Source organism: Dermacentor silvarum, chromosome 9 (assembly GCF_013339745.2).
Source record: "Dermacentor silvarum isolate Dsil-2018 chromosome 9, BIME_Dsil_1.4, whole genome shotgun sequence".
Classification (NCBI taxonomy): Eukaryota; Metazoa; Arthropoda; class Arachnida; order Ixodida; family Ixodidae; genus Dermacentor; species Dermacentor silvarum.
In genome coordinates this window covers 43,728,927-43,754,758 of record NC_051162.1, presented here as the reverse complement: position 1 = coordinate 43,754,758, position 25,832 = coordinate 43,728,927, and the positions used below count along the sequence as shown (strand labels likewise).

At 47.8% G+C, this 25,832-nt stretch overlaps 1 protein-coding gene across 1 annotated transcript in view; it reads right to left on the bottom strand.

Annotated features, from left to right (window-relative positions):
* Positions 1-12,208, bottom strand: part of LOC119463558 (probable cytochrome P450 12c1, mitochondrial) — a 97,052-nt gene extending 84,844 nt beyond the window's left edge. Inside the window, exon 1 of the mRNA XM_049655271.1 lies at positions 12,070-12,208. Coding sequence (XP_049511228.1) covers positions 12,070-12,175 — 106 coding nt within the window. The 5' untranslated portion in view covers positions 12,176-12,208. The remainder of the gene's footprint in view (positions 1-12,069) is intronic.
* Positions 12,209-25,832: the final 13,624 nt, after the last annotated feature.

The window sequence follows — 25,832 nt, the reverse complement described above, 5'->3', positions numbered from 1 at the left end:
GCTTGGAAAGTCCCATCGGCCACGACGACAATCGCTCCAGCAGCTATAAAGCCACCACTTCTGTCGGCATCGCTGTGTGGGCTCGGCCGCTGTTTAGCAGGCGTGACCACTAATGCATGGCTCTTCGGCATGCAAGTTGGTCCTTCATACAGCCTATTTGCAAAAACAATCAAGCACTTACCTCTTGCTACGGCTGCCGAGTCCGCAGCGTTTGTTTGCTACTTTTGAGTGTGGTACGGTCTTGCTTTTCTTGCTGCTAGTCGCGTGTGATATCGAGTCAAACCCTAGGCCAGACGATGCGACTATTCTTACCGAGTCAAGCGCAGAATCAGCTTTTAATGAGTTTTCGGAGATAATAAAAAATGTATTACTAATTCTACCAGCTCTGTGAAATGCAGAAGACATGTTCCAGCGTTACAGAATCCTTAGTTAACCAATGGTCTACTAACTAGCCTACGTAAAAAAGATAACCTTTACCGAAATGTTAAACAACGCCCGTTTAACATTCGACTCAAAACTCGCAATAAAACCGATTGTAAGATCCTAAACAGGCTTCTCAAGGTTGCCAAAAGAAGTTATTACGAATTCAGAATAGCAGAAGCCGGCCGCGATACCAAAAGACAGTGGAAAATAATAAATTCTTTCTTGAACCGATCCAGTCAGGATAAACCAATAAGTAAGCTTCATTCATAAGATGCCACGTATACGCAACCAGTAGACATCGCCAACGCAGTTTTTCTGTGACGATACTTTCCATCATACCAATGACACTCAATTAGTATTTCAGCGCTGCTTACAATCATTTTACTTATTTCCAACTGGCCCAGATGAAATAATCAATGTCATTCATCATTTAAAGGTTGCAGGAGCAGGTCTGGACGAAATCAGTTCAATTAACATTAAATTAGGAGCTCATCTTATCGCCCGCCCGTTATCTCATGTTACAAATTTAGTATTTAAAAGCGGAGTATTTCCAAGTGAACTGAAAAAAAGCAAAAATTATTCCAGTATTTAAAAAGGGTGACCGCTCCTGCATTTCTAATTATCGCCCTATAGCAATTATTCCTTTCTTTAGCAAAGTTATCGAAAAATGTATTGAAAAGCGCCTAACTAAATACTTCTCAAAATTTAACGTTCTTTCACCTAATTAATTTGGCTTCAGGGTAGGTTCCTCGACTGACTATGCTATACTTTCTTTCACAGATAAAATAAAATGCGCCATAGATGCCGGTTTCTACGCAGGATCAGTTTTTATCGATCTTTCCAAAGCATTTGACTCAATAAGTCACGTCATCTTACTTGCTAAACTACGGGCAGTAGGCGTCGATGGCCCTGCACTAGAACTTATAAAAAGTTACCTAACAGATAGACAACAGGCTGTGTATTTTAATTCTTCACTTTCCGAATTCAGAATAAACAATACAGGGGTTCCGCAGGGGTCAATACTTGGCCCACTTCTATTCCTGCTTTATGTAAGTGATTTACCTGGCTGTCTATCCGAAACTGAGGCCTTCCTTTACGCCGACGACACCACTTTACTTGCAACCGATCGTTCACTAACGTCTCTGACTGCTAAGCTAAATACTTATCTGAGCAATATTTTAATGTGGTGCCACCTTAACTCCCTAAAGATAAATCCTGCCAAAACGTCTTTTATGCTTTTTCATTCAAATCATAGGACACCTGAATTCATTCCCACTGTCAACCTAAACTCTCTTGTCATCAGTGCAGTAAATGAATGTTCATTTCTTGGTATAATTCTAGATTCTAACTTAAAATTTACAAGGCATATTGCCTATTTGAAGCGCAGACTTGCTCCCGGTATTAGAATTTTACTTAAAGCTAGGCATTATTTTAGCAAAACAACATTGCCAACTCTGTATTATTTATTTATTCATAGCCATATCAATTATTGTATTACATCGTGGGGTAACACATATCCAACCCATATAGTACCGCTACAGCATTTGCAGAATCAGGCCATCCGGATATTATCTTTCAGCTCATTCTACTGCAGTGCTTCTGATATGCTTCAAAACCACAATCTACTGCCAATAAATAAACTTGTTAAATATAATTTAGCCGTAATGCTTTTTAAAGTAATAAATGGTCCTCCCCCAGTAAATATATTTTCGGAGGTTCCCTTGGTAAACTTGAACTGCACAAGGTTTGCAGCTAACAATAATTTCCTATTGCCACTAATTCATACTAATTATGGAAAACAATCTGGATATTTCGCAGCATTGTCCACTTGGAACAGCCTCCCACTAGATGTCAAGCGCTCTTCTTCATTAGGTCTCTTCAAGAAAACCTTATTCACTTTTCTACTAGAGACACAAAATTGATCACATATCTAGTCTATTCACTTCACTCCGGCTCATTTCTCTTTCGTGTCTTTTTCCTTTATATGATTTACAATTATGCACATAATAAACTTTTTTTCATTCGTTTTGTTTTGAATGCTTTAGCTACTACCTTAATTGTACTAATAGTTAGTGACTCTGTATTATTTCCAGTTTGTACTTCATTTACTTTGCCTAATATTCCACTTAGTGATTACGACATTGCTGTTTTAAGTTATATATTAGCACAAATGTATATTTTCTGTCAGGAGGTCCCCTTTCAGCTACATGCTCTGGGACCTCCTTCTGTATACTTATGTAAGCTGTATTCTACTTACGAAAGAAAATAAACTGAAAACTGAGTTGCGCAAGCTAACCGCCGGTCAGTCGACAGTATTAACAGAAATTAAAGAACTTAGGACACATCTTGTTACAACAAATAATGCCATCGCTGACCTGGCCAATAGTATGGCATCTGTCGAAGCCCATTGCGAGCATATCGAACACTTGTGACAGCAGCTTTTGAAAGCGATGAAACAGCATGTCGCGTCTCGAATCTAGAGAGCCGTCTTGACGACGTAGAGAATCGTCCCCGGCGAATTAACTTAATATTCTATGGAATTCCGGATTCTTCATCAGAAGCGCGTGCACCAGCCTGAAGAAACAATAATACAACGTTGCTCCAAACGCCTAAACATAACGCTTGACTCAAAAGAAATAGAGAGAGCACATTGTTTGGGTCGTCGTAACCCTGGGCATAATCGTCTGATCGTTGATCGTTTTTTTTTTGTCTTTAGGACGAAAGAGTCGATCCTAACTAACGCTCGTAAGCTGAAAGGAACCACCTATAGTGTTGGCCAGGATTTTTCTCGGCGGGTACAAAACGCACGTAAACACATCATCATCATCAGCCTATATATATGTACATTGCAGGACGAAGGCGGCTCCCTGCGATCTCCAATTACCCCTGTCTTGCGCCAGCTGATTCCAATTTGCGACAGCAAATTTCCTAACCTCAACACCCCACCTAGTTTCCTGCCGTCCTCGACTGCGCTTCCCTTCTCTTGGTATCCATTCTTTAGCTCTAATGGTCCAGCGGTTATCCATCCTACGCATTCTATGGCCTGCCTAGCTCCATTTTTTTCGATTAATGTCAACTAGTATATCGGTTATCCCCCTTTGTTCCCTGATCCACACCACTCTCTTCCTGTCTCTTAACATTAGGCCTAACATTTTTCGTTCCATCGCTCTTTGTGCGGTCCTTAACTTGTTCTCTAGTTTCTTTGTTAGCCTCCAAATTTCTGCCTAATATGTTAGCACTCAACGTAAACACCTGAATGCATTTGCAACAAGCAAGTCTATGCCCTACTCACTTCGATACAAAACACTCCACATCGGCTCACATTTCTTCTTTGATGAATCTTCACGAAGTGTGAAAGAACAGTCATAGGTATCACGTCAAAGCTCTCAATCACATAGCCATCCCACTCCCGCGTCCCATACCGCCTTCTCACTTTCGGTTATCTTTACCATCATAGGCAACTTCCTCTTCCAAAATGTGAAATAGTGTCGAATCTGGAATCAGCACCCGAAAGCAATGTACTGGTACTAACCGAAGCGTGGCCTTCAGTGCCGTTTCATATGTCGAAGTTTTGAGTAACTTGCCTAACTTTGATAAATTTGATATATACCAGAGGGGGTAGCGTTCTGATCGCCGAGCACAATGAGCTGTCCTGCTTCCCTGTCAATAAATCATGTGACCTTGAAATTTTATGGTTCACCTGCCATGCCGATCCCCAACTAATTATTCCTGGTGTATGCTACAGACCCCCCTAACCATAATCCTGATTTCCCCCGCAAACTTAACATTATCCTGAGTGAACTAAGAGGTATTCCTAATGCGTGTATCCTGCTCTTTGGTGACCTTAATTACCCCAGTATTGACTGGACTACTACACAGTTATCTACCGGTAACTCGGAGACTGCGGAATTTCTTGACTTCTGTCTTAACCATGATCTGACACAACTGATAAATGAACCAACTCGTGTCATGCAAGATAGTGCAAACACTCTGGACCTTATACTAACCACGCACCCCCGAATATCTATCATTCATTGGTACCTTCACGAATTCAGTGACCAGAAAGTAATTCAAGCTACATTGTCCTTCAAACCATCGTTGCGCCAGTCACACAAGAAAAAAAATTCGCCTCTACGAAAGAGGTAACTAGTCCGCTATAAAGGACGAACTGCAGGAAATCTACCAAACGTACGAGTCCGCTTTTGGAAATGAGTCTGTGCAAGACAACTAGGTATTATATCAGAACAAGATGAATTCTTTAGCCGATAAAGATATTCCACATATCTCTATTCCTACTAAGCGCCCCCCCCCCCCCCAAACCTTGCTTCACTAAAACTTTGAAAACACTTAAGAGAAAAAAAAAGCGGCTCTTTCGTTCCGCGAAGTTGAAACCAAATGCCGACTCGTGGGACTATAAGGCTGAGCACGCATATCTAACAGCAGTTCGCCAACGCAAGCATTATTTTTTTCACTCAACCCTCCCCCGCATGATAACTGATAATCCTCGTAAATTCTGGCAGACCGTCAACCACCCTCAACCTACTCGCGCTATTCATATTTATAATGATCTGGGTGACACTCTGTCAGAGTCTGAGTGTGCTAATACTTTCAATGCCGCCTTATCATCAGTTTTTGCAACGGAACCTGAAGTCCCCTTACCTATGTTTTCTGCACCTGCCATGTCTACAATGTCGGCCATACATTTTCGACCAACGGCAGCGTGTCACTAATTGAAAAATTAAAAGTATCTTCATCCGCAGGTGTTGATGAAATCACCTCTAAACTATTAAAAAACACTAAGCATAGTTCTGCCGCATTCTTAGCTTAGTTGTTCTCACAGTCATTGTCCTCGGGCACGTTACCAAACGAATGGAAAGTGGGCAAGGTCGTTCCGGTCTACAAGTCAGGTAACCAAGTTTCACCGTTAAACTACCGGCCTATCTACATTACAAGTATACCCTGTAAAATTATGGAGCATATCACTTACCCTCATGTAATGAACTTCCTCGATTCCAATAGCTTCTTTCATCTATCACAGCATGGGTTGAGCAAGGGTCTTACTTCTGAAACCAAGTTAGCTCTTTTCCTTCGTCATCATGAATGTAGATACTAACACACAGACTGACGTAATTTTCCGTGGCTTTGCTAAAGCGTTCGATAAAGTACCTCATCAACGTTTACTATTAAGACTTTCTCATTTGGACTTGCATCCAGTTGTCTTACAATGGATGAAAGAATTTATTACTAACTGCTCACAGTATGTATGCATCAATAACACTGCATGTAACCCTGTTTGTGTATTCTCTGGCGTCCCCCAGGGCTCAGTACGGGGCCTCCTATCGTTTCGAATATACATTAATTTCTTCTTTCTTTCTTTATTTCCTTAAAGACCCTACACAGGGGTATTACATAAGGGGTGGGATTACAACAATAGTTAAAGCAATATCAGTTAAGGTGAGATAATTGTTCACACTTCTTCCGTGAATGCAGATGAACTGGTGATGGCAGCGATGTGGTAGGGAAGGCCGTTCCAGTCTACAATTACAACGAGGGAAAAAAATGAAGTCGAAAAAGTGATAGTGCGCACTTTGGGACGAGCAACACTTAATGAATGACCGGCGCGAAGTGATATTCCTGCTAGTGGTGAAATGTATGGGGGGAGAGCGAGATGACTGTAAAAAAAATCTGTGAAATACTGATAGGCTGGCGATGCGACGGCGATACGAAAGTGTTGGTAAATCGGAGTCTGCTTTTAAGGATGATATGCTGATGTCGTAAGAATATGCAGAGTGAATGAACCTAGTAGCGCGATGATCTCTCATTGGAAGTTTCTTGCTCAATTCGCATGTTTACAGACGATTGTGTTATTTACCAATAAGTAACTAACACTAACGACCAGGTCGCACTGCTGAGCAGCGTAAATAATATCCTAAACTGGTGCAATAGTTTGCTAATGATTCTAAATTGCACTAAATTTAAAGCAATGTCTTTCACTCGTTCCTTTAACCATTTCCTCTTTCCGTACATGATTGCTAACACTCACATTGAGACAGTTAATTCTCTTAAATATCTATGTGTCACTATCTCTGAAGATCTAATTGGCTTCCGCATGTGTCCAACATCATAACATCTAATAACAAAACCCTAGGTTTCCTCAGACGTTATTTACGAACTCCCCTCCTCATGTTAAACTCATTGCATACAATTCTCTAATACGCCCTAAATTCGAATACGCGTCAGCAATTTGGAACCCTAATCAAGTTTATCTTTTAAATGCAGAATCTTTTAAATGCAGAACAGAATCGTGCAACTAGGTTCACATGCTCATCGTATTCATATAGCATAAGCATATCTTCATTAAAGGCAGAAACAGTTCCGCCCCCCCCCTTTCCTGTTGCAGTCGCATCGCTAGTCTATTCCTATCTCACAAAATATATCATAGTTATCTCAATCAGGCACCTTAAATCATAAAACGCGTATAGCCCGTGTATCACTTCGTACAGAACATTCCCTAAGTATTACTCGCCCCCGAACCCGTACTCTCCCTTTTCGTATTCTTTTTTTCCACGCACCAATGTTGACGGTGGACCGTACTCTCCCGTGGACTTTATACAGAACCTCACGGCGACGCCAACGGCAGAAATGCCGTAGAGTGTCCATATAATTGCCATCGCAATAAAAAGAATATGGAGCTTTACAACAATGGTTACAACGAAATTAGGAGGGGATATCTGTACCATAACACAAAGCGCAGTACGTGGCTATCTGAGGTTTGAGATATTTGCCTAAGTGATAAAACATACCGGAGCAAGTATTGGCAACAAGATGGGGCATGTGTCTACTGCAACAAAAAACTAGAGATCACTCAGCACATCCTAATGGATTCGTAGGTATTCGTCCAGTGACGCCCGTAGGTAATGTACACCTTCCAGAAGCACTTACTGTGCTGTGACACCTGTGACCGATTGTGGTTGTGTATCTGTGCTCCTTTCTTTCTCTATCTCTACTTTCCTGTCACTTTACCTCCCCCTCCCCTCTCTCCCCAGCGTAGGGTAGCAAACCGGATCTTCCCATCTGGTGAACCTCCGTGCCTTTCCCCTTTCTTCTGTCTCTCTCTCTCTCTCCAGAAGCACTTGGATTTGATTTAAAGTGAAAAGAAGCACTAACCGGTCAGAAGACGAGATAAGCAAGAGACGCCTAAGCATGCATAAGCACTGTGCCACTTGCTCATCTAGACGTAGCCCGGTGTCATTATCAATGTTATGAAACTTGATCGGACCAGTATAAACTCTTATCAACTCTTATCGGGCCCTATCAACCTCATAGGACTAGATGCTGCCTTTACCAACCGTTATCGGTTGTTAGCAACCTTATCGGACTCGATCCGAGCTTTATCAACCCTTATCGTTCAGTATCAACATTATCGCAATTGATCAGATTCTTATCAATCTTATCAGACATGATACCATCCTTATCGACACTTATCCGTCCTTATCAACCTTATCGGACTTGGTTCAACCCTTATAAACCCTTATCGGCGCTTAATAACCTTATCAGAATTGCTCCGACCATTATAAGCCTTTAACGCTCTTTAGCACATTATCCATCCGCGTCGAACCATTATCAATCGTGATAAAACCAATATCCTCATCAGTCCTTATCATCTCATTAAGTGCTTATCTGTCGGTGCTGCTCGATCTGAAGTGCACGAGCCCTAAGATTGGTGGCATTTTGGTCGGTGAAGGAACGTCCTAACGAGAGGCGCATCCCGCTACCACCGAAACGCATCGGGGATGTGGCGTGTTTGGCATTAAATTTTCGCGAAATCTAAATTTTCCTGATGTCTACAGTGCTCCAAGTCGGCTCTACATGCGGCCCTAGAGATGTATTTTATTCACAATCACCAAATCTTTCAAGAAATCCTACATAGAAACTGTTCACCTTTGACGTTCATTTTGTACCGCCGGTAAAGCACGGTCATATGGTTCAGATATATTCATTTTGTGCTATTCCTAACAAACACAGCGACATATGTCCATGGTGCGACTCCACCCCGACACTAGAACACATCACTTACCAATGCACGCAGCGTCCGGCAGACGCCGTCTCGCCGCTACTTGACTATTAGCTATTGGTCGTGGGAGGCGCGACTCTCCGAACTGGACTTGGGAAGCCAATTGGCGACCCTCGACCAGGCCCGGCGCGCCGCAATAGCCAGTGGGGCCCTGGAAGAGGGGCTCCACCCACAGTGACCAAGCACGATCCTAATTAAAAAAATTGCCCCCACCTTCCCGAAGGGAATCGTAAGGAAATGCGAATGCATTTCTGGCGCCGAAAGTACACGGCGTAGTAATTTTAATGGCGTAAATTAAGGACGAGACGAGGATTTGTACCGTAACCATTTATTTACACATTCATCAGCACCTGTTTGTGTTGTCATTGTACCTGACGGCCATAATCACAGCCTTGTGGTCGCTAAAGTGTACAGTCAAAGGGTCTTTGAGAACCATGCGCACGTCACAGTTTCGGGTAAAGGCGAGATCAATGCAACTTCCGTGAATGGTAGTCAGACACTTGTCGGACTCGGCGGAGGCACACTGCATAGAGTACTTTGTCCGCATGTACTCCAACAACCAGGCGAGGATAAGCGCGCGCGCCCGCAGCTGTTGCTATGGGAGAGGGAGTGAGAGCGGAGAGATAACACCTGCCGGCGCGCGGATACCGACAGACGCCTGACATGCCCCGACTAAGAAATGCATTCGCATTTAAAAAAAAGTTGTTTCTCTCTTTCTCTCATCTTGTGCAAGCGCGGGTGTTTAGCCCAGTGGGTAAGACGCTCAGCTTCGAAATGTGGGGTCGTAGATTCGTAAATCACCACCACCAACGTTCTTATTTTCGGATTTATTTTGTTTTATGCATTCATTTATTCAAAGTGATTCGTCTTACGTGACAGACGGCCCGATGGACGGCTTTCCTGCTTGAGTAGGCAGAGAAATGCTTACGCATTTAAAAGGCAAGGGGAGATTCATACGACCGGATTCGTTGCAGTTATAGGTAGCGGCAGAAGGTAATCTTGGTTTAAAGAAGACAAAAAAAAATTCACGCAGCAACTACTCTGGGAGTTGTCTAAGTATGCGTAAGAATTGTGCCACTTCTTGATTTCCACCCAGCCCGATGTCCTTATCAGTGTTATGACGCTTGATCCGGCCAGTACAAACGACAGCATTGCGGCGATACGAACTGGTGCGTACGGCGGCGCAAGGTGCATTGATAACGCATGCAAAGTACTGCAGGTGGCGGCGCCAGGTGCGCTGATGACGCTGCGATCATTATAAGCCGTTATCGCTCTTTAGCGCGTCATGCATCCGCATCGAACCACTATGAACCATGACCAAACGTACTTCGCCGGCGGCTGTATTAGGCACGGCAGCGCGGACCGTATCTTGAAAGCGATCGGCGATGCCGACAGAGAGTTCCGACTGAAATAGCTTGGCGTGCTGTGTTCTCGCCGCTTACTTAGCGCTGAAGGGAGACTGGTGGGCCAGTATCTTGAAAGCGATCTGCGAAACGGGCAGAGTGCGGCGTGTGCTGAAAGCTCCTTGAGCGCTGTGTTCTCGCCGCTTCCTTCGCGTTAAAGTGACAGGAGCACGAAGGTAAAGTCACTCGCTGCTGCGGGCTCTGTCTTGGAAGTGATCGTCTTACATGACGGAGGGACGGTTTTCTCGTTGGGTAAGCATAGAAACGCTTACGGATATAAAACATTAGGAAGATGTATAGAAAACAGAATGAAAAACAACTCATTAACTACAGCAGGCTAGGTGACTATTTGTCACCGCCCCATTGTAAAGAGACGCAAATAAATCATCATCCTCAGGCTACAATCACCGGTATCGTTGGCTTACTTTGAAGTTTTAGAATTGTTTAAATGGGGTTAGGCGAGATCGCGCTAAGCCAACAGGACGCCGATTCAGGTCTGCCGATTTCCTGCGACGGCTGTGTTGTACCTACGGTCAGTGTCGGCAGGAGCGGAGTCGTCGGCAGAAAAACCAGACGACTTTATCGCCGCACTTCAAAGGCACAATGGCCCCCCACGCTTACGTGGCCCTCGTGGTAGTTTGCCGCTGAATTCTGCATGTGCTGCTCGCCTTTACTTGTTACTCGTTCTCAACACAACATTTAGCATATTCCCGGCAAGGAACAGTTAAAGCGCGCGCAAGTTTCTTTGTTTGCAAACCGATTTATCAGAGCGGTGTATTTACCGGCACGTACGACTACTGTAGGTTGTTCGCTTCAAGAACGTTGAAAACCATGCCATGCTGGCAGAAAATAATTAAGAAATATTGCAAAACATGCTGATTTGCCAATATGAGCACCACCGCATCACACTAGCTGATACGAGCTGCATGATATGAGCATGAAAAAAAATCACAGCATATCCACGGGGTGAATGATGATGAGTGGGCGAAGCTCCGGAGGGAATCATCGGATCTCCCGCTTAAGGGGACGCTAGCACAAACGCGTTAGAAACGTGCAGTACTCTCTAGTAAGGGGGAGCGGCCACAGCGTCTTACGCAGCCATTTACACATGCCGGAACATGCACCGCGTTTGCCGACGCCATCACATGACTGCTGAGAGAGTATACCCCCCGCACATGCCGGAACATGCACCGCGTTTGCCGACGCCATCACATGACTGCTGAGAGAGTATACCCCCCGTATTCATAAACGCTCCTCGACTTGAACTTGACTTGCCACCGCCTTGGGCAGCGCGTTCGAAACGCGTTGAAGGTAAGGCGGAGAGGCCACAGCGTCTTACACCAGCTTCTTACACGGGCCGTAACGCGCTAGCACAAATGCGTTAGAAACGCGCTAGAAACGCGGCCTTTCGTTAATGTTGGGTATTTATTGCCATCGTGGTGCGTGTGTCTATGTGCGCTTCGTGGCGTAGTGGTTAGCGCCGCGCGTTCGGAAGCGAGGGGTCCCTGGTTCGATTCCGCGCTACGGACACAACTTTCGGGATTTTTTTTTTCATAAAACGCCGGAAGCGTTCTCCGGAAGCCGGAAGCTGGCTTCCGGAAGCGGAACCGGAAGCAGAACCGGAAGTGAAAACGGAAGCGGAACCGGAAGTGGAACCGGAAGCGGAAGTCGGCTTCCGGTTATACTATACGTATACATATATATGTATATATGGGTATACATACATATACGGACACACAACGCCATCTATTGAGCAATTCATAAAGCTAGACGTGGCTACCTACTACGACGGGGACGAACGGGTGCCGCTATAAGGAGCTTCGCCCCTAAAAATGCAGTCCAGCGCCTTTACAACGAACGCCTGTAACGAAATCATCTGTAAAACCAGGGGATAATTCTCTCCCGGTTCTATTGTGAGCGGTGCGGTGCGTGACGTTTACAAAAAGCGATCTGTAAAACGAAATATTTCGGAGGCCCCAAGTGCTGCGTTATAAAGGCGTTCGAATGCATGTTGTTCCACCTATTCAAACGTAATATTTGCACATTATAAACGAACTGCCGTAAGCGCTTTTCTTGATGCTTTTTTTTGTAAAACAGCTCGTGAACTAGCGCGTGTCAGCCTGTCTTGCCTCCCACATGCATGTCCAAAATAATCCCAAGTAAACTTACACTCCAGCGCCCATCTCAGCATGGTGGTGTAGCAGTCCGATACGTCTCCATTTTCGTCCCGGTCGCTGGCGATAAGCTCCACGGCATTGTCGGCAATATGCCCCATTCCTTCAGCATACAATTCAACAGTCCGAGGTCTCAACGTGCAAGGTTGCACCGCTGTCCTGATTTGGTGCCATTGTTCGCCCTGCCTGTGGAAAATGCGACAAGTTCAAACGACGTCTGCCTTTACGACTTCGAAAATGAATTTGTAGGTAATACGTTTGATTCCACAAACAGCGAAACTTTACGTGTCCTTGTTTCAAAAAGAAAGTCGCACTTTAGCCCGAAAGGCGAAGCATCGATTGCGATAGCAAGTCAGTAGAGAGCTATACGGAGTAAGAATAGAAGATTTATCAGCTGTATAAACTTAGACACATTCGCTTACTAGCTGAATAAACAAGCATGATGTCAGCTCGCATAAGCAAACATGAATAGATTAAACTCCATGACCGCACGCAGCCGCTGTCAAAACGCTGGCGTGAGCAAGCGCGCCAGCAGCAGCTAGCAAACATTCGTGGGGTTTATTGCTTCAACGGAAACTTAGTGACGAAAGCACAGTGCATACAAAGGTAGGAGCCGTGTTGCTGCAGATCGCTTTCAAGATACTGTGCGCGCGACCGCCCGCCATGCACAAAGTACAAGTACGCAGTTGCTCGCAAAGCAGAAGGAAATAACCCCCTCCGTCCCGCGCTGCCTTCCCGCTTTCCTCCCTTCGCCTGCGAGATTCCCCTTGCCCTTGCACCTAAAGTCCCTATGCCTTCGGAAAAGTACCGGTATCTTTTTAACAACGCCGCTTCTCTCTCTCTCTCCTGTATCTCCGATTGGACGATGATAGCGCACACTTTCACTTTATATTTTGTTTTGTTTTTTCGCCTCAGAGTCATGTTGAAACTCCGTCTGCGCAGCCGCCGTCGCCGGCGGCGGCGGCGGCACGCGCCAGGCCTGAAAGCTTCAACGTGGGCTTCCGAAGGGCACCACCATTGACTTACTTTTGCAAGCAAAGAGCAAAGAAAAAAAACCGTTTTAGGAGAGGAGACGGCGGAGGAGACCGTAGATCGCGGTACTTTTACTATATAGGGACTTGCGGTCGATCGCCAGATACGCATTTGGTGCCGCAGCACGACGTCGCCCCCCCCCCTCCCATCCCTCCAAGTCCACGGCCTTTCGCGCAACGGAAGACGTCGCGTTTGCTCTCCGCCGTGCGTTCGCTCCCCATGAAAGCGCGCGTCCCTCCCGTGCTTTCACGCGTGCATACAGCATACAGCAGCGCGGAGACGGTTTTATCGCCCTCACAGAACCTCACGGCGACGGCGACGGCATAAATCCGTTGGAAGTGCCCATATAATTGCTATCGCAATAAAATGAGCTGAAATCAATTTTTATAGCGCATGAGCTGGAAGGCCATAAAGCGCCATCGCAATTGTAATCTAGTGACCGCAGGCCGAGAGAGGCGAGTAGGGTAAATTGCCTGCACAGGGGCCTAAAATATAACAAATCAAGGTTAACTGTGATACTGTGACAGTAAAGGGACGTTTATAGTCCAACTTAACGTAAGCGCGCGCGCGCCCGCTACGTCACGTTGGCGAAAACTCTATAGTTGGGCGCACTGGCGCAGCCAACGTAACCGGCGGCTTCCGCGCGCCCCGACGTGCCCGGCGCCGAATTGGCTCCTGACGCATTCGCGCGTTGGTCGCGTCGACTGCGCCGACCCACAATGCATTTCGCGCGAAGAAATAAAGGCGCCCATGCCGCTTCGCCCCCTGCTTCGCCGAAGGTCGCAAACAGGCGTTCAAAGCAGCGCGCGGGCTTCGGATCGTTCTGCGCATGCTCCGAAGATAACAGCTGACGGCGCGCGCGTCGAATTATTGACCCTTTTCGCGAAGCAGTTTGTTTTAGAGAAACGAGATGGCGCTCACGGCGGCGCGCCATTAAAACCCCTATATATAAAAAGTAGCGCCATTCTTAGATCTTGCCGCCACCGCGCTCACCCCGGCGTTTCCTCCTTGCCGCCTCCTGTCGCCCCAGCCTCCTCCGCTCCCCCATTGGCCAATCCGTGTCACGTGGAAGCACGCGTTGCGCTTTTGTATATTTTTTTCTTTCCTGCGCGCTCCGACGGCCATTCTCGGGCCTGTGCGACGGAAGTGCTGTATGCACAAGCGGATCAAACGTGTTAGGGACAAGAATTTCGTTGTGATGGCATGCTGCTGCGCCTTAAGTTGTCGCAACCGACAAGGCGAGGGCAAAAGGCTTTTTTTGTTTACCATCGGCGTGCGCAAACGCTTGCTGCACACTTGATATTTGCGCCGTCTCGCATCGTCGCGTTGCTACTTACAAAACGGCACTATTAAGATCACTTACTGACTGACGAAACAAAATCGCGCCTCAAAAACTTCTCCGCAGGGCGCGATCTAAGTTTTCCTCGGATTTCGTCTGGTAGCGCGTTAGCTGTCGTCTGCCACGGCAGGCCCGACGCAGGCGGCGCCACTGTCGATATCGCGCCTCGATCGCGCTGGTCGCGCCGAGCGCGATAGTGGAACGGAGGAGGAGGGAAGTGGATGGCGCTACTTTTTATATATAGGGGTTTTACGCGCCATATCTCTCCATAGCGACCGCGCACGAATACGAAACCATTACCGCTTCTACCTTGATTCTGTGCGATCAGCTGTCGGAAATGCAACTGAGTTTTCGCTAACACACTGTGCTCCAATCATGCTAGATTGAATCATGTGAATTGAAGACGTGTGCAGTAGTTGGTTGCAAAAATAGTGACTGGAATGTTAAGAAATAGAATGAATCTGTGTCGCCAAGTTCGCGGACCGCTGCTGAAGTTGTCCGAACGTGTTACCGGCACTTCGTGATGTACGGCTTTCCTCGAGGATACAGAAATTTGCTCATCCGCCAGCCTTGTATCGCCAACCTTCAAAGATAGGGCTTCATCCCCAGAACGTCGTCAAGAGTGAGTACCACTCGTTAAACAATGACAAAGGGAGTAGCGCCGCTTCCTGTCATAGTAAGTTTCGTGCACGTTATCTATACACATCTGTCCCAAATGGCAGGAAAACTTACGCCCACTCTATCGCCGACGTATCAAGAATAAGTGAATGGACGCACACTTGAATATATGCGCAATGTATACGCACAATAAATGACGGACTACACCTATGGCGCACGAATGGTCGAAGCTGAATGATTCGATCGTGACGGTCCACAAGAGCAAGCGAGTTACTAGCTGTAATATATATTTGCTACACGGTATTACAATGTACAAAACAGCTACGTTTCAAGCCTTGTGCGCAGCAAGAACAAATCAATCGGAACTGAGCCCACCCGCCAGCGATTAGGCAGAAAATAATCAGATAGTGGCCGCACCGAGGAACTTCACTGAGTCGGAAACTGATAAGCCACTGCTTCAAAATATTTGCCAAATAAAGAACAAAGAGCAAAACACATTAATCCTGACTAAATTCATAATCGGAAAGCTTGGATAGCTTGGAATACATTTTAGCCCCGCTTGTAGAACAAGCACCATATACGCTGCTTTCGCCGTTTGGACATAGCTTAATCAGATCCGAAAGAGCTTTTGCATGTTCTCTGAAGCTTCGTGTCGTCCACCTAGTCACCGTCTACGATATCTCCGAAAACAGAGGTTTTCTAAGCTGCGCCGGCGTCATACACTTCCATTGTAAACAAGGAGGCAACGGAGGTAGTTGAGGCAAGCAATGGACGCGTCACCACGTGATCAAACATGGCAGCGCCCACGGGATCGCCGCGAAAAGGGTCAATAGAGGAGATGGCGTTTCGGCTGGCACAGCGCAAGCGGCGTAGCGTGGCTGGCCGCGAACGACGCTGGCCCGCGCGCCGATAACGTCGGACTATAAAGGGGCCTTAACTGTATCTCATAAAGCAAGTGAGAGAGTAGGTGTAACTTTATAATCACGGCTATTGCCGTAGAATGGAATTTAGTTCACTTGCGGTTTGCCAATGAGACGTCAGCTAGCAGCAACATATCCGTTCCTCAAAACCCAGGCAGACTGAGGGATTAAGAGCGGTATGCAATCTCCCGTAAGCATCCCGCTTCAAACAGTTACTTGAAGATTACTGAAGAAGGGGAACATTGCGTTACTAGATGAAGGGGAGCTTTCCTTTTGTATTACCTGAAAAAATGACGCCGTCTCTCCCTCTCTTTCCGCTCATAGTCAATCAAAAGCGTTAAAGACTGACAGTTGCACATCTGCCAAACCTTTAACTTTCAAATTTGTAAACTTCCTCAGCCATGACTTGGAGGGATTAGGCAGGGAGCTATGGGGATTTCCTACCGGCCTGCTGTTACTCCTGATTGCACGTCGCGACAAGGTGCGGCGCGAGGCAGCCACGCTCTACGCAACTACAACCGTCACGGGCAACGCAACGACGACGCACACCGGTGAGTCGTGATGCATGAGTGCTAGGCACATCCTTAATAAAAGGAGAAACGTTTTCAGAACTCTAGTCCACGTGCATGTAAATTGTCTGTATCGTGTTAGCGTGTCTGTGTGTAGTCTGTGTTACTTGTAAAAGTCTCCCGTCTGCTGTGTCGTTATTAAAAGGATCCTGGGCCCAAAAGGAAACAGCAATCGTTTCCATCACAATCTGGCGAGCCTGCCAAGATCCGCCAGTAATATCCCAAACGTGGAGACCGGCATTCGGGTGTATCACACGCAACACTAGACGACCGACATCGATTTAGATAAGCTACACGCCATTTCAGCACAGATAGGCATATCTAGCGCTGAACTTCGCGAGTGGACTGTAAGAGAAAAGGCTAGGCACAGGGACGAACGAGCAGCTGAGCGAGAGACAGCTAAAGAAGCAGCAGAAAGTCAGCGGTTAGCCGACGAAAGACAGCGACGAATCTTGCAGCTGAAGCTCAAGCTTAAAGAAGGAACGCGGAGTGAGATATCTGCCCCAGCCCCGCCCGTAACGTCACCAAGTGTACCCTGCTTAAATAGCCAGAAGTTACTGCCGCTGTTCGCTGAACGACGCGAGGACCTCCACGCGTATCTGCAGAGATTTGAGCGCGTAGCCATTGGACAGGACGAGGCCGGTTGTAAGTTTGCAGCCAAGGACAGAAATGCAATGGGTCTTAAAGAACTAATCGAGTTAGGCGAGAACATGGGACTAGTGAAAGCGGAGTTGAGAGCCTGGGTGGAACAGCAGCGGTCATTGGAGTGTGAGAGGCGTGCTGTTGAAAGGGAAATGGAAAAACCTCGCCATGCAGTGCAGCTTCAAGTTGAGCGAGTGCGTCATAAAGAAGAGCTATGCGTCCTCAAATTGCAGATCGAAGCTTGTGAAGCGCTCACTAGCGCTACAATTTTCGGTCACATGACTCCTTCCGATGTTGAAGCTTTAAATGGGGTTAATGCCTTGTCTTCACCGCCTCCCTCAAACAAAGGCATTGGGTTTTGAAACAGGCAATGAGGCGGCTCAAGGTTGCTTGTCGCATGAGCACGCCTTGTATGTTTGCCATGATCACGAAGCTAGTAGCATTAAAAAACTAATGCAAAAACTGCCCTAAGCCACAAAGATAAATTGTGACTCACTATCAAAGCATTCTTTAGGTTTTGGTTCTTTGTTGGAATCATGCACTTCAATCGAAGAGGCTGCTGTGCAAACGGAAGTTTATATGAGCCCGTTCTTCATGACACTAAACAACACACAGCTTTGTACTCGGATATTACGAGCAATTGATATTCTCAGCAAACTCACGCAGCCAATCTTTCTCAATCTATGAGAGTGGACTCATCCATGATTTCTAAGCAAGTGCCTGTAGCACGCTCGAGACGGGTGCGGGTGTGGCAAAGAACCCTTTATTCAAGAAAGCTGTAGATTATATAGCTCCGAGCAAGGCGGCGTATATTGCTGCACTTGAGCGTGTGCATGGCTTTGGACAACGTTATCGCTACGTCATAGTGCTTAGTATCCAGTCAATGCCTCCAGTGGTACATGACCTTCGCGTGAGCACCCCATCTCGACAGCTTATGGTAACTGCAACATGTCAGGTGAACCCAACGTCTTACAATGAATCGCCTGTAAAAATAATGAAGCGTGTACTCACTCACCTAACAAGCCACCAGACTGCCTGGGCAACTTAAGACCTGTTTCTCTCACGTCATGTCTGTGCAAACTTTTGGAGAGCATGGTCAACGCAAGATTGTTATGGTTTAAGAAAAATCTAAATTAAATTAATTAAATTATGGGGTTAACGTGTCAGAACGACGATTTTATTATGACGTACGCCGTAGTGGGGGCTCCGGAAATTTGGACCACCTGGGGCTCTTTAACGTGCACCTAAATCTAAGTACACGGGTGTTTTCGCATTTCGCCCCCATCGAAATGCGGCCGCCGTGGCCTGGATTCGATCCCGCAACCTCGTGCTCAGCAGCCCAAAATCATAGCCACTGAGCAACCACAGCAGGTAAGATTGGCTGGAGGAAAATTGTCTTCTGCCTCACACTCAGTATGGATTTCGGCCTGGTCTTTCTACTCACGATATTATGCTCCGCCTAAAAGAGGACGTGCTCGATACCTCGTCCTCGTGTCCACGCATAGTTGTTGGGGTAGACGTCAGGAAGGTGTTCGATAGCCTTCCCCACACCTCCGTCATGCAAGCCATACAAGAAATGGGCATCAAAGGCAACATGCACAACTTTATTGCCGCATTACTGCAGGACAGAACGTTTCAAGTTCAAGTGGGCAGTGAGCTCAGCTCCTATCATCATAACGGGATGGGAGTCCCACATGAAGCTGTAATCTCGCCAACATGATTTAACATCGTCTTAGCTGCTCTCCCTGCAAAACTAAAGGAAATCACAGGCATTGAGCACGCTATTTACACAGACGATGTGACGCTCTGGACTACGCGAGGTTCCCTGGGAGAACAAGAGGAGGCCCTGCAGATGGCGTTGAATAACATCGAGAGCTTCACGAAGGCGATTGGGCTTACGCTAGCGCCGGAGAAAACCGAGTTTGTTGTTATCCATGGTGGGAAAAGGTCAAAGTCGAAGGACGACGAAAAAGCCAGTGTCCATCTCTCGATCGGATAGACACCCATTCTCAGGAAGCGGGTCATCCGCATACTCGGAATGTATTTAGACGAGCAGTGTCTTTCCACAACGTGGTTTAACCAAACTGTAAAGGTCACCAAGCAGGCCACTCAAATGCTCCGCAGAATTGCCAAGCGTAGGAGGGGCGTCAAAGAAAAAGAAATGAGACTCTTTGTGCAGGCTCTTCTACATTCTCGCATCCTGTACGGCGTGCCTTTTCACCCGATCACTCGAACACAGCTACGTACCCTGGAAAGCCTCTACAACGAGGCAAGGAGAGTAATGACAGGACTGCCAAGGCACGCGATACTCCATGCGCTCAAAAGCTGCTGTGCTTTGGGTGACATCGCCGATCTATCTCAACACACGAGCTTACTCATGTAACACGTCTCAAGTCCACAAATGCTGGAAGGGCCACTTCGGCTAAAATTGGGCATGACATCTCTAACCTTCCTGCGCTTCCGCGCATATCTCCCCCTTGGGAGCACATACCAATTGTGGACCCCAAGCCACTGCCGAAGAACATGGGTCAAAACCAACCCGCAAAGAGACAGGCTCAGGCCAAACGCCATGAGAAATATACGCACCAACTACGCGAGGGCAACGACAACTCTGGCAGGTGCCATATAGTCTATGTGGATGATTCTATCGCAGGACCAGATTAGAAGCGAATGTTCACAACGGCGTGAACAAATATAGAAGCAACCGAACGGGGCAGTAAACTCCACCTCACGAGACATATCGTTCACAGCTCTACGGCAGAACTGCATGCCATCCTTGATTTTGCCAAGCATGTGGCACAGCTAACACATTTTCAAGAGATGCTAAGCACCACTACAGAGTGTTTACTGACTCTCAAGATGCCTTTAGAGCTTGTAAGAACATTCGCACAACCACCGCTGTGGTCCAACAATTCCTCCTGAACGTGCGTCGTCTGCGTGACCAAGGCCATGATTTTCAGTTACACTGGATCCCAGGGCACAAAGGCATACCAGAAAATGAACGGGCCCACCGACTAGTGCGCGCCCTGCTACTATCCGTGCAGTCGAAACCACCCGAACAATTACTGAACAACGTATCAGAAGACACGGAAATACAGTCAGTGGTACGATCCCATGGAAGCAATAACCGAAGCCAAACGACACCGGCGCAGCTATCTCGTCTCTACATCCAACCCCATTGACATGCCTCCGCTTCCCTCCCAGGCTGCTACTCGTCGGCAGCACGTTCTGCTCCGGCAGGTACAGACTGGAACCCTCCTTACTTCCTCGTGCAGCGTTTTCGCAGAAAGGAAGACCCTCGTGTCCTGGCACGTTCGCATGCGGGTACCTGCAGCACCTGCAACACCCGGGCGGACCTCGAACACTTAATCTGGGACTGCCCACTGTATTCTGGCCCCAGGCAAAGGGCCCTTGCTTCGCTCAAAACGGAATCGCAACCGACCTCCCTCCAGACCTGGGCACTACCGAGGGAGAGCAGCGCTGCGACCGCCAACGAGCTATGACGGTCCCTTTATGAATTCTTGGATGATCCTGAGGCTCCAGTCAGGGGACCAGGCTTCTTCATCTCGGGCATAGCAGCGACAGCGTCAGACCCCATGGTGTAGATAATTAAGTCTCCCCTATCACCACTGTCTCCCTTACTTTTTCACCTCCGCCACTTGCCAAACCAATTCACCGCAGCCCTTTAAGGGCAACAATGCAAATAAAGACGTGTACACAACAGCCTTCAATGGTGAGCGGAGACGAGCAGACAGATGTCCCTAATCTTCCACTGAATCATGAAAGTGTTAATTCGGTGAATTCGACAACTCGTTTCCATTCTAAGATCCCACAAAGATCTGGGATACCAGACAATCGTTTTGCGCAAGATTATGCCACGAACATCAGAGTGGCTGACCACATACGAGGCAACATATCTGGCGTTGCTTGGCGTGCACGGTTAACACTACATGGAAGACTGATAAGCAGGATTGAGACATCCGTGGTTCGGTTAATATGGGAGCGGATAACATAGCTGGGTCTACCTGTAACGGCATGCGATTCACCAGGTTCGGACAAAGATGTCAATGGTTTTTAGGGTTTCTTCGACCCTCTTCTTTAGTGCCATCGTGATTGCCGCGCACAGTGCCGTAGTTTCTTTTTCGTAGAACTTGGGATTGGGTTAGGATATTTTATTGCGATAGCAATTATATGGACACTTCAACCGGATTTCTGCCGTCGCCGTCGCCGTGAGGTTCCCTATAGATAAAATCTTCGCCGCGCGCCGTATGCCCGAGCGGAAGAGCCTGCGGGGACGCGCGCTATCACGGAGAGCGAACGCACTCAATCACCCACGCGCAAGCAAGGAAGCGGGAAGCCAGCGCCGGAGGGAGCGCGGGGGCGGGGGGGGAAGGGGGGGGGCGCACTTCTACGCTGCCAACAACCGCGCTCGTCGCTCGCCTCTTATCTCCGCACGGCTCTGACCTTTATGCGCCGTGCATTCGCCGCTCAGTTTCCGTTGAAGCGATAGACCGCACGTACCTTCGCCCGCTGCGGCGTATGGGCTCGCTGCCAGCGTTTTGACAGCCGTTGTCTGCAGTCATTCAGTGTGACCTATTCATGTTTGTTTGTGCGCGCTCACACCACGCTTGTTCATTCAGTTAGTAATAGTCGGGCCATATTTTCCAACGCACGCTACACATGCAATGCTGCCCGGATCGGCAGTCCAGCACTACAGGTGCGTCCCTTCGCACGCGCTGCCCACGGGAAGCGCTTCTCATCAACACCACCGTTTCACACGCGCCTTCTCGTGGTCATCGAGTCTCTCTTCATGTCGGTCTACTTACGCCGCAGCACACCTGCTTACTTAATCAGCTCATGTTTGCTACAATTCATATTGCCACCAAAGCCGCTCACCTTACTTCGTATGACATTGCTGTGTTGCTATCGCATTCATTGCTTCGCCCTTAGGGCGAAACTGTGACATTTTTTGTGAGTGCTGCGCGATTCATTTTTTCAGATTATTCAGGTTACACCAGCGTCACCTCATTAAAGAATAAAGCTGAGTTGGACATCTTAGCATTTCGCCGTAAAATTCCTCGCCTATCACTTTTCCTTAAGCTTTATCACCATCCATCACTTGATGATGATTTCTTTCAGCCGCCACCTTTCTTTCCACGTCGTGACCATCCAAACAAATTCAAACGCATTAAGTGCCAGTTATCCCATTATGCATATTCGTTCTTACCGCACACAATAACTGAATGGAACGCCTCACCATCAGACATTGCCACGGAACCAGACTTGACAAAGTTTCACCATTTAATTCACTCACGACTTGTCAACTAATCGTATTATTATTATTTTGCGACTTTTACAGTGTTTTCGATGTTTGTTGTGGTTTTGCTTTTCATTGCAGTTGCCTTATGCTGTCCTCACATGTACTTATGTTTTATTGCGATAGCAATTATATGGACACTTCAACCGGATTTCTGCCGTCGCCGTCGTCGTCGCCGTCGCCGTGAGGTTCCCTATAGATAAAATCTTCGCCACGCGCCGTATGCCCGAGCGGAAGCGTGCGGGGACGCGCGCTATCACGGAGAGCGAACGCACTCAATCACCCACGCGCAAGCAAGGAAGCGGGAAGCCAGCGCCAGAGGGAGCGCGGGTGGGGGGAGGGGGGAGGAGGGGGGGCGCACTTCTACTCTGCCAACAACCGCGCTCGTCGCTCGCTCGCCCGCACCGTCTCTTATCTCCACACCGCTCTGACCTTTATGCGCTGTGCATTCGCCGCTCAGTTTCCGTTGAAGCGATAGACCGCACGTACCTTCGCCCGCTGCGGCGTATGCGCTTGCTGCCAGCGTTTTGACAGTCTTTGTCTGCAGCCATTCAGTGTGATCTATTCAAGTTTGTTTGTGCGCGCTCACACCACGCTTGTTCATTCAGTTAGTAATAGTCGGGCCACATTTTCCAACGCACGCTACACATGCAATGCTGCCTGGATCGGCAGTGCAGCGCTACAGGTGTGTCCCTTCGCACGCGCTGCCAACGGAAAGCGCTTCTCATCAACACCACCGTTTCACACGCGCCTTCTCGTGGTCATCGAGTCTCTCTTCATGTCGGTCTACTTACGGCGCAGCACACCTGCTTACTTAATCAGCGCGTGTTTACTACAATTCATATTGCTACCAATGCCGCTCACCTTACTTCGTATGACATTGCTGTGTTGCTATCGCATTCATTGCTTCGCCCTTAAGGCGAAACTGTGACATTTTTAATATGATGTATAATCTATCACCCTCGTAATGAGGGCCTTTGGAGGTATTTTAAATAAAATAAATAAGTAAACCTTGGCTTGTGTTCCGAAGTATCGACGCGTTTTTGATCAGCGTGTACACATGAATTGTATCTGAGGACCAAGAACTTTTCTTGAAAGACCCACACGTGCCTGTACTACGCACACCATCCTCCTATGTTTATAGCAGCTTGTGGGCAACTATCTTAAGGGCGCGGCACTTGTGGTGATGTGGATAGTGGCGTGTGGCTGTGACAACACAGAGTGTGTGACAGGCCAGCTTGGAGTGATGGTGATTGTGTGGCAGCAGCAACCAGAGAATTGGTGATGGTGATTGCGGAATAAGAAGACCACGCGCCAGGAACAAGGAAACGGCGAGCGGAGCGCGCAGAGCTTGAGAGCGAGCTGAAGTCTCGAACAGCAGCTCGCAAAACGGCGGTTGAAGGGTCGGGTACTGGCGACCGGGTGACCTACTACCGTGCGGACCTGGTCTTAGAGCCCGCGCGTGGCTGGGTTCTCCTGCGCACCAGCGGCCTGCTGTTATAGCGGTCTGGTGCAGTGCTTCGTTCTAGGGACCGGGGCGCCTGAGCTAGCTATCTGCCGACCGAGCCCGACGTCCTATGGGGGCCGAGGCGTTACAGGCCAGGCGTTGCTAGCCATTTACAGAAGTGGCCTGGTGCTCTACCGGCCTGCTGTTACCTGCTTCCACGTCGCGACAAGGTGCGGCGCGAGGTGGGGACGCTGTACGCAACGACAACAGTCAAAGGCACCGCAACGACGGCGCACACCACCGAGTCGTGATGCATGAGTGCTAGGCACATCCTTATATAGAAGGAGAAACGTTTTCACAACTCTTGTCCGCGTACATGTAAATCGTCTGTATCGTGTCAGCGTGTCTGTGTATAGTCTGTGTTGCCGGTAAAAGTCTCCCGTCTGCTCACATCGACTTTGGAAGTTGGCGGTCATGTGAAGTGCTGAAACTGCCACTCTAGTTCAGGTTTGTGCTGAGTGCGGCATTAAAAATTTGGTATATTACATGCTCTTTCTGATGCTCACTACCACAGGTCTCCAAACCACCAGCACCGTCCAACATTGATGAAGAAAGCCCAACCAGTGCTTTGTTTTCACTGGGTTACGAGAAAAACGGTGTTACAAATTGCGCGCTTGTAACTTGGACGAGCACAATTTATGTCGCAAAAGCATCATTTACAACCACTGCTCGCGTAACCTTCATGCCGCCACTTGTCATGCTCGCAACAATAAAATTCTCTACCACGAATAAATCTGCATTTTGCAGAACAAGGTTCTGCTGGTAAGATGCACGCAACAGTTTCTTCAGTGTTACGTGCCGATTGACCGCGTTCCATCTCATCGTGGTAACGTAGCCGCTGGAGAGACGATAGCATTCGGTTGCCTTGAAATTAATCTAGCATGTGTTCACTCGCCTCTGGCAGCCTGGTCCACAAGTTTTTCCGGCCATCCAGTTTCGGCGGCGGAGCGTAAGCGCTCGCTCTCGGCCATATAGCGTGACCCATCGACTCTGGCCCAGCCAGCGGGCACCCACAGGAAGCCTCGCGTCCCGTGGTCAGAGAAAGCAACGTGTACGCTTGTCAGGTTATGGCGAGATAATTTGGACGCACTGCCAATAACACTGGCAATAACGTAGATGCGAATTTTGATGCTCCGGCAGGTGCTTCATGCCTTATGTGTTTTTATTTTTTGTCCGCCTTAACCAGACGCACATGTTCTCAGAGTTTTAAACAATCGGCACCTTCTGATTTGCCAGCGCTTACAGAAAACAAAGAAAGGAGACCACGCCGTACCGCGTACCACCGGCGAAACGCCTTTCCGTAAGGGGTCCTTCAGCGCAAAGTAAACGGGGCTGCTTCAAAGAATAGTTTATTTGCCAGTATGTCAGAGGTATAAGCCGTTAAGAGTGCCAGCATCTTTGCACCTGGAGTCTGCTTTAAATAAATCATAGCCAGGTAGTAGAGGAAACGTTTCAGCACCCACATTACTAAGTTACTAGCCACAAGTTATCGAATCTCTGTTTTCACAGCCGTTGCAGAAATATTGCTCCAAAAAAGCCACAGCGCAACAACGGAACAGCTTGCGAGAGCACATCCTCGACATCATCATCTCGAAGTTGGGCAATACTTTCATAAGGCAATGCACAACCTGAATAAAGTAGGCCAATTATGTGGCCTACCGATTGTTTTGTCGGCCCCCTTCGAACTTTCTCGGGCGTGTGCGACTATGTTGGGGCATTGAACTTTGACCACCTGGGAGAAAAAACACGCCAGGCCTTTTGTTTCTTGCGCTGTGGTCGTCGTATACGAATTGTCTCTATCATGTGGCAAGAAG